The sequence below is a fragment of the Notothenia coriiceps genome, unplaced genomic scaffold (assembly GCF_000735185.1).
Source record: "Notothenia coriiceps isolate Sejong01 unplaced genomic scaffold, NC01 NC01_scaffold00012568, whole genome shotgun sequence".
NCBI lineage: Eukaryota > Metazoa > Chordata > Actinopteri > Perciformes > Nototheniidae > Notothenia > Notothenia coriiceps.
The window spans coordinates 1140656-1151008 of record NW_011345269.1 but is presented as its reverse complement, the minus strand read 5'-3'; the positions used below and the strand labels follow the sequence as shown (position 1 = coordinate 1151008).

Here is a 10353-nt window from a genome sequence, read left to right as displayed (position 1 = left end):
CAAACACACCGCCCGGGCAACAAGGAGTGGCTTCGTAAGAAGCATTTCAAGGTCCTGGAGTGGCCTAGCCAGTCTCCAGATCTCAACCCCATAGAAAATCTTTGGAGGGAGTTGAAATTCTGTGTTGCCCAGCGACAGCCCCAAAACATCACTGCTCTAGAGGAGATCCGCATGGAAGAATGGGCCAAAATACCAGCAACAGTGTGTGAAAACCTTGTGAAGACTTACAGAAAACGTTTGACCTCTGTCATTGCCAACAAAGGGTTTATAACAAAGTATTGAGATGAACTTTTGTTATTGACCAAATACTTATTTTCCACCATAATTTGCAAATAAATTCTTTAAACATCAGACAGTGATTTTCTGGATTTTTTTTTTCTCATTTTGTCTCTCATAGTTGAGGTATACCTAGGAGGAAAATTACAGGCCTCTCTCATCTTTTTAAGTGGGAGAACTTGCACAATTGGTGGCTGACTCAATTTTATTTTTTTCCCCCACTGTATATATATATTTCCGCAGATGTTCTACTGTTCCATCTGGTTTTCTCCAGACAGCTGCGACCAAACGAGGTCATGACTATGAAATAGGCAGAGAATCCACCTGAAAACAATTCTGATCACGCATAAATCTAACCATTGTGTGTCCTTTTGTCCACACTAATTGAAAACAGTCCCAAACAGAACAAAAGTGTCTGTAAGCTAAGGTTAGGTAAAGGAGACGTGAGACTGCATCCAAGCAAAGATTTTTTACTGATCAAAATAAGCCTGTCAGTAAATGCTCAAACATACACATATACTCTTATCAACCTTTAAGCATAACATATGACTCAGAGAAAGTAATATTGACTATTTGAAATATCACACATTTTTCTCAAAATACAATTTATTTTGCATTCCTACTTCCATATATTGTGGTTGTGCGCGAACAGCTGAAATATGTTAATGTAAATCTGTGCATAATGCGTAACTGACCATTTTAATGGATTGAAGTAATTCATCAATTTAAAATACTAAAATGCACTATTACAAATGACGTGAGGAGCTATCCGTGACACTAATACATAATAATAACCTCCTTTCCTTATGTATAGGGTGACTGTAGCAACGGCAGAGGTGGCAAATATCTTTTCACTTTCACCCATCGTCTGTCAGCTGTTTTGCATCAGAATTGAATAAAGTCTCTTTCCCTCTTAGTGGTTTGTGTTACTGTTCAGCAATTATTTTGACATTAAAAAGTCAGCAGATGGCTGCCACCCAAACCATTCAGGGTCTCTTGCTGATGATAGCTCTGTCTCCCTCGTACATTTCCACGTTGGAAACAAATGAAACGGAAAACAGTTTTGTTCGTTAGTGCTGGGATTAGCTGTGCTTAACAACAATGTTTTAAAAAAAATTAAGTAAAGGGTCAATGCTCCCTAGCCTCCCTGTAATGGTATGTCTACAGTTGTAGCTTCAAAGATGGCCGACATTTGTATAGTGTGTGTGTGTGTGTGTGTGTGTGTGTGTGTGTGTGTGTGTGTGTGTGTGTGTGTGTGTGTGTGTGTGTGTGTGTGTGTCCACTTACGGAGAACGAGAACCCCATGGCGGAGTGACTGAGCGCGGTTGGGCTCCACAGTGACGTTCAGCATGGTGGGATTTCCTCCAACGATGCAGACTCGGTTTTCTTGCTCCGCCTCCCGGAACATTCGAAGCAGCTGATTGGCGATGACCCCGTTCAGCGTAGATATAACCACCATGGGGATCACAAAAGACAGGAACGCGTTGACCTGTTGGGAGGAGGGGCAGAACACTTGTGAAGGTCAGGTAAACACATAGGCTCGTGTGTCAGTTGTTCCCAACATGGTGGGTTGGCCCATCACAATGATAAGGTCCAAGTTAGTCATTTAGCAATATTGTTTAGTTTAGTTTAGTTGGTTTGTTTGTTGCATTATTAGGATACAAAGCACTAATAGGGAATACTGAAATTCTGTGCAAGAGAGAAATTAAGTCTTAAAGGCTTATTGAGAGTACCCCTTATTTTAACAAATACAGAACAATTATTATTACACACAAAACAACACATTTCAATACACACAAAACACAAAAGCAAACATAGGCAAGATCAAAACAAAATAAAAGAAAGCAAGAAGAAGAAAAAAGCTAGAATTAATAGATATTTACAACCAAGAAGGTAAAATAATATTTGGGTCCAAAAGCTGGCAAGGAGTATTTATGTGGCATAATCAGAGAAATAGATAATTGTGGACCTTAACATTTTTGAAATAACCAAAAAAACTAAGGTCAATGAAAATATTTTTTAGCATTGTTTTATATGGGTAAAATCTAAGAAATCGTGAAATGCGCACTTGAGATATTGCCTGAATTATGTATTTGAACATAAAAATGTGTACCTTATCAATGGACAGTGATACTCTTCTGAATCACAAGTAATTTGGTAAGATATGAAAAATATGTAGAAGCACAAATACAATTGTAGTAGGTGATAAAAGAAAAATAACACTTAAGAGTTAAATGAGAGAAAAGAGGGAGAAAGAATAAACCTTTTCTCCATATACTAAGCATCTTCCATACCCTTTCACCCAGTTTAATGTACATTTAATAATGCCCAATAATTAGTAATATGAGTGTATGTGTATTCTTAATTTAGTTTGATTCTACATCAAAAGTCGGTCTTTTGTCAGTTAATGAAGTTAGTTGGAATGAAAATTGTCATATCAAAACAAAATATTGCAAATTCTTTCTTGAAAACAAATCCTGGAGAATCCATTAGACCCAGTTGAGCAGACAGAGAGGGCTGAACAGGTGAAGTGTGTGACAGCATCATGAATCACTGACAAACAGAAAATCTTGACCACTTTTTTGCTTTTCAAACACTCTAATGCAGCTCTCCTTTGATCATTTTTGAAAACTCTACTCAATAACACTCAAAAACACTCAATGAAGTGCCAACCTAATCCAAAATTGATCCAAATGTTCTTTTAGAAAACAAAGAAGGGAGATTGAAGTGAGCAGTGGAAATTGTTGAGATATGAGAAATCTGTAATGACTGCTGGCTCCAGAGCAACTTTGTCACTGTGTGGAGTCACTATGAGAGGTTCTATTCTGCTTTTGGGGGATTTTTTCTAAAATCCCTGTGTTCCCTCCAGAGGGATTGTTCGCTCCTACACAGTTTTCTGTGCGCAATTTCATGTAAAGTCAATGCAATGACGCGGCCACACTTCATTTGCGAGAGCTACATTTTTTCATCTTTAGCGATAAATAATGTTGTTGGTATCTACATGGAGAAGAGCCCACCTCCTCGCTGGCACTTCTAGTTTCAGTGACGCTAGTAAGCACAAATGATGCCACAGTCAGCGCGAGTACGTGAGGTGAACTTTCGGTTTGCGTCCGGTGTGATAACACCTTACACAACAGAGCCGGCCAGCTAACCAATCAGAGCAGACTGGGCTCTGGTTTCAGACAGAGGGTGAAAATAGGTGCTGCAGCACAGGCAGTATGAGAAAAATAAAGATATTTTTGAACATTAAAGCATGGAAACATGTCACAGTAGAGGCACTGAATACAAATATGAGCCTTAAAATCAGGTTAATAGGGTCCCTTTAAGAGAGAAGACATNTCTTGGCGTGTAGACCACGCGCTTTATACATGAGATGTCGCACAGAGGTCACGAAGCTCGCCCGTTACAGGCCCCGACAGAGCAGGACTAACAACCTCACCGTGGCTTTCATCGGCACGCGTGAAGACACTGCAAGTATATCACAGTTTAGCCTAGTCAGACATAGTCTAGGCAACGTCGGGAAAACTCCTAAACCCATACCTCCTTTATCTCTCCAAACACAAAGACTGTGAACCACTCAAGGGAACCTGTGCCCTTTTATGAAGTAATATTCTGTCAGTCACGTACACACCGGTACTACCAGGGGAAATCCGATTGCATGCAACGGTGTACGATTAACCAGTGAGAACATTATAATCGCCAGTCTTTGACATAGTCATAGAAGAGTAAATTGAGAATGTCTACACAACTGTGCTTACAGTGCCGGCGATAGAGGGACGTGGTTTGTAAAAATATGGAACAACAAAGTCCACGGTTCGACCCTAGCACAGGGCACTCACACGACTCTCCAAGCTAGAAGGGCTAATAGAGACACTTTGGCGTTCTATCGCTAACGTAAAACTTAGAAAAAGACTAAGTGTTGTCACATCTTTGTGTCAACGTTGTCCCGCGCCACGAGCCGACATGTGGACAGAATATAAACTTATAGGGGTAAGGGTCGGTCGGTGCACGAGGACTCCCTTCTAGCTTACCCCGCGCCACTCCTGGCTCGCAAAGGGGTCCTAACCCTCCGCAAGGGCTCGAAGCGAGGTGGGACTTCGGTCCCGGAGGGCAGGCTGAGGCGCAAGTGAGTCCTGCTCGGTCTGGTCAGTCGTTACACGCGCGTAGCGAGGCTATTCTTTTTGAGTTCTATCCTTGTGTATAAATTCCGTTACCCAGGTCTTTAACACGACGCTAAATATTGAGTGAAACTTTGTCCCAAGGCTTCCCTGTCAAACACATCGCCGATTACATGTGTTGAGTAATACTTGTTCAACTTAAAATATTCTAGAAGTCAAAAATTAATAAAGGGCAAACTTATATATTACTACAATGCATACAACTGGTCTCCAGAGATTGACGGGAGACGAACAAAGTTGTTAGCGCACAATGTATGATACAGAGATCTATACTAAATCCGAACTAATACCCCTCTCTTGATAATATGCAAAATTACCGTTGATGTAAACTGGCAGAAAAATTCAACAAGTAACGTCAACTCACGACAATGTGTACACAAAAAAAAAAAAAAATTTGGTTTCTGTAAAGCACTTAGGACCACGGCCTTCTTCCCATACTTACGATGATGTCAATATCATATGAGATATTATATATGCTCCAGTCACGGTTATTCATATACGTGACGTCCTAAATTCACCAGGCGTGCTATTGTGTGATTGTAACCCAACGACTGTAACAATTCCAAAAACTCCAAAAGAACGGCAAGTATCTTTCTACATAAAACACTTAAGAATTACACACTAAAAGCCATTTACGCCAGATAGGTTCAGAGTCGAAAGAATAATATCTAAGTTTGATAACATAGTCTACGGAAAATTATTGTAAGTCACACGACGTAATTTACCAGTAGTCTGTAAAGCCAGTATCGTCTGAATAATAATAAGGGTCTTTCGACACACACGACAGTCATGTATCCTGGGACTTCGAAACGGCCCATATTATATGCCGCACCAGTAATTCGACCCAAGGGCAGGTCGACCTCCTGACTACCCCCGTTAATCCAACTTACCTTTCTGCGTTATCTTAATTTTAATTCGCTGCCCGCACACAAATCAACAAACAACACACATAACTTTTACCGAATTTCACATGAACATTGTAATTCAACTAATGAGACCTTGTCAAAGTCAAAGAACTGAACGACAACCGTAAATTAAACCGAAAGAAAAACGCCATGAAACAGACACGATCGACGTCGTGGAACACAGAAAGTCGTAGAGACAATACTTGTACAACAGTCGACCTCTTCCCGCCTGGCTAGAGTCCCACGAGGGCAGAGGTCTACGTCCCCTCCTCCTCCTCCATCCTCCTCCTCCTCCTACTCAACCTAAATATGTTGTTTAGTGATCAGGCCATAAGATAGAAAAAAAATAGGAGAAAAGACATTCGAGATTATTATTAACAAAAGAAAAGACATTATAATTAAGACCAAAAAAAAAAAAAACACAAAAAAAAAACACACCCACCAAAAAACAAACCAGCTTCCTTGATCAATAGAAAGAATGGGCCCTGTGTCACTACTCGACTGCCAGTACCACCACAACGGCGAAAGGCCCGGTACCTACGTAAAAAACCGAGGCACACACGACGAATACACTCGGGCGTCTCTCCCCGCACAGCACGCCTCAGAGGGGGTGCCTCATACTGACGAGGGTCTCCATGGTCGCGATCGGTCCCACAACTTACGCCAGACGTGTCGGACTCCTCTTTGGTTTGTAGGCTCATATGAGTTCTTCATTTTTTCATACACCAACGATCAACCCAAAAACTCGCGCAAAGCCGGCTTTAGCTAACCATAATGTAAACTAAACGTTACTTCATCGAGCATGAAAGGCAGTGATAAATTGAGCGAAATGAGGAATGGATAAAATGCATGATCTGTTTGGTATTTTGAAAAATAAAACTTATAAATATACCTTATATAGGTATAACCTTACAATATATTATTCAAATACAGCATGATCGGTCCACTTTAAAATAGCTTCTGGAAAAAGCTAGCTCTATCCAAAGGTAATCCACCTCTAATTATTTATAGTTTTTTCCCCCATAGACAAGGGAAATGTAAGAAGGACAAGTTGTGTTGTTAGTTCTTGGACAATATCTTGGCTGTCGTTTGTTCATCAGTTTAAGATTGGCTGATGTCTTTTACTTTAGGATGGAGTCAAGCTAGCTGTTTCCGGTTCTTATTCTAAGCTCATTGCTGCTGGTTACAAAAAGTTCCTCAAACAATTGTAATAAGTAAATCTGCAAACCCAAGAGGAATTAAATGGATAAAGAAGGAGAGAAAACTAGGTCAAAAATAAGAAAAGAAAACCGTCAAATAATAAGGATATATGTACATAACTTCTCCCAACTAATAGACATGTACAACATTTAGATATTAAAGGTTCAGAAGTAAAAAGGTCAAGAGCCAGGGACCCTGGACGTTGTCTCTTTGTTATCAGACTCCATCATGTCATCCTGACCCCCTTCATGTTTGTTTGTTCCAGACGACAGCAGCTTGTTGAATCTGACCCCAGACCCGCTGATCAGACAGAGGAAGAGACGCTTCCCTGGACTCTGCTGCATGGTGTCTGGCTGAGAGCCTGAAGGCAGCACGACTGTCATAGGAAAGGACTTTCACTTTACGTTATTGTGTGATGTCGATCACATTTATCTTTCTATTCAGTTACAGTATTTCCCCCAATATTATCTGAAATTGTAATCTTGTAGTACCTGTTATCTAATGATATGCCATTTGTCTTATTCATCTTGATGTTACCTTTTTTTTTTTGCCCGTTGGTCATTTGGTTCTGGAGTTCTGCGACTCACCTCGGTTCTGTATTTGGGCTTGTTTTATTTTTGTTATTTAAAATATATACCACATAGATTGTAGTTACACAATAGAGAGCTGCAGGAATAATACCTAAAAAACGGAAATAATGAAGCATTTTCGCCCTTCCTGTCCCCTCGTCTCGAAGTCAATGGATTTGTTTCGAATGTTTTTTCTTTACACCCTTAAATAAGGTCTTTCATTATGCTGAATACATTCTGTTCTGAAACATAATATACTTTAATCAATGCTCTAATCATGAATTTTGAATATTTGATCCGTCTTAAAAGAGGCGGTTGTGGCTACTAAACATTTGAGCATCATTTGGCTTTAGCTTAGTGAGGCACATTGAAGTCATGTGCTTCGTTTATTAGCTTAACGTTAGCTTTTTTCTCTTGTGTTTACACTTAAAACTGCTAAAAGTGGCATTCATTCTTGAAGATAATTTTGCTGAACAAAACTGCAAAGTATCATTACATTTGTGTGCACCTTTTTGGGGAACAATCCAAAATCCCAATTGGCCTTTTGACGAGGGAAACGGAAGAATGCTAACTTCCGGGTCAGCTTACAGAAATACGTCATGCCTGCAGAACTCTACATCCAGTGGGAAAAAGGGAACTTCTGAAGCCAAAGTGTTGCATTAGCCTGGCCAGCTAACATTCAGTATTCGATACATATAAAAAATGTTTTAGTACAAGCTAATTTGTTTAGCTGGGTCAGTAAGGAGGCTTTTTTCTTCAGGTGAGTTATCTTTGCATTTTCTTTCCTTTCGTACATTTGCTGCCATCCTTCCTCAATTTTCTTTGTGTGCCATTTTATATAATACAAAAATAAAAATGTACATATTCAGGCTATGCACTGGCCTTTTTTCTTTAGATTTTTTCGTGTCTCACTGCGCTTGTGTCACGCCTCCATGTTTGAATGTGTCGTGAGACGTTTTAGTCCCCACCACCTTCTTATGTATCCTCCTGAACTCCATCAGTAGAAGCTCCTGCGATTGAGAACACCTGTGTGGTGTGCCATTCATCCACAGTGTAATCATACATACACTTATAACGCTACTTTCATTATAAAATGTATAGCTACAGCTACAGAAAAAATAATGTGTTCAACGGTGCGTGTGTAATAAAGAAATGAAAAGTTAAGCTGCTACAAGGCTTTTAGGCCCTTCTGCTTTCTCCAAGATATATTTTGGGATAAACTGAGATACTCATCAACAACTGGCTAAATTACTAAGAAATGTCTGGGCACGCCCAACACGTCAAATACGGTCATTGGACGCTCATCGTACCCCTTAGGTGCTTGTTTCGCCCAGATGCATTGTTTCATCTATCATGAGAAATTATAATGGGATATCCAGAAGGCCGCTGTTCGTCTGTTTGTGTGAATCCAAAATCTAAAGCTGACTTACAGTATATCAGCCGTAAATATCTACTTAACCTACGTTCGTTACTTATGTTATCTAGTTAACGGTTACCTAGGTATGTTACTTAAGTTATCTAGTTAACGGTTTCCTAAGTATGTTACTTAAAGGGGACCTATCATGCAAAATACACTTTTGTACGTCTTTTATACATGAATGTGTCCCCGGTGTGTCAGGGAACTCACCAAGTGTCAGAAAACACAACCCTCTCTCTTTTCCTCCATACCCAAATCTCTAAAAACGGGGTGCAACCGGAATCTGTACAGACTGATCCAGATCTTGAAATGCTCTGACGTCAGGAACGAGGGAGCTCCGCTATATGGGCAACTCTCCACCTATCAGGGGGAGATGTAGGTAGTGGTTGTTGTGGTCGCTATGCTGGTACCGCACGTTTATCTGTCGCAAAGCGCGGAGACGTGCTCTGTGATCTCAAATATATACCTATCCAACGCCTGAGTACTGGGCACGCTGATGTGTACTGGCATGACCAACAACAAGATATAGCACCGCAGTACGAGAATGCTATGCATCAGACAGATAGAGGGATAGACACGCATGTCATAGATTATGAAGAGTTCTCGACGCCTGTGGTGTCTCTTATGTATCATCGCTCGCACATGTTCCACAGGTCTGAACCGCGTGCTCTTAAAGGTGCTAGCGTTATTCTCTGATCTCGTTGAGCCTGTGTGTTATTCTCGCGATCACTCTCGCTCTCTCCAGCTCTCGTGCAATACGCCTTGATTCAAGAGGTGTCATAGTCGGCACGTGGATATAGCTACGCGGAAACACAGGCTGGTTCTCATTCTCTCCATTCTATTCCTCTTTCCCGGAACGCGAGGATGCGGTAACATGCTTGTATTGGGCGTAGGATGTCTTGGCGGTACAAGAGTGTGAATACAGTCTCGCCTCGTTTTCAGTTATGTATTTATAATTTTAATGTTCTCAGTGACGTGTCTTCAATTTTAGTCTCCTTTTATTGTTCTCTCTGTCGTGGTGCTAATAACGATCATTCAGTTTACATTATTGATATGTGGACCACTGATGTAATCATTGTTTGCTATATGTGTCATTTATATTGTGGTTAGAATTGTCCTGCAGCTATCTCATGTTCCACTTAGAGTGGAACTGTCAGTGTGTGCTATTTCCGTAATTGGCGTGGTCGGAGCTGCTGTTCCCCAGGTTGGGTCGCGTCAGGCGATTTGGGCACTTTTAGGGTGAATACGATTTGTAATTATTTATTGTTATTGTTGATTGTATGCTTGGCAATAGTTGTTTAAATTGATGATATAGTATAGTATATCATTTTATTTTTGTCTATGATAATCTGTAAAAAATTAACATTCGACATATGACATAGGTCTGATGCTTGTAAGATCTTAGTATAGTTGTGTGATTCTGTGTGTGATGTTGCTGTGTGGTATATTGAGTGATGGAGTTTCGTATTCTATGCCTGTTTGTGAGTGTTGCTAGGTTAAGTGGGTATTTTGCAGAGTGAGTATTTATTTAATCAGATGGTATCAGGAAGTGTCATTGAATGGATATGGCAACTCAGCGCAGATTGGCAGGCACATTATGGATGACATCATATCTAACTGATTAGTATATGCAGCCAGGATCAAGTGTGTCTGTCCATTTATTGATAGTATTGATTTTATATGTGTCCATTTATTCTCTGTCTTCTCTGTCTGCTATGTCGACTCTTGTGTGCACAATCAGCTCTCATGTCGCAATCCGCTCAATATCTCTTCTCTCTTCTCTTGTCCTTCTCTGCATCTCTCCTACC

At 40.4% G+C, this 10353-nt stretch overlaps 1 protein-coding gene across 1 annotated transcript in view; it reads left to right on the top strand.

Annotated features, from left to right (window-relative positions):
- Positions 1-8346, top strand: part of LOC104947416 (regulator of G-protein signaling 7-binding protein B-like) — a 13908-nt gene extending 5562 nt beyond the window's left edge. The window contains exon 6 of the mRNA XM_010773415.1: positions 6825-8346. Within this exon, the coding sequence (XP_010771717.1) occupies positions 6825-6916 (92 nt within the window). The 3' untranslated portion in view covers positions 6917-8346. The remainder of the gene's footprint in view (positions 1-6824) is intronic.
- The last annotated feature ends 2007 nt before the right edge of the window (positions 8347-10353 follow it).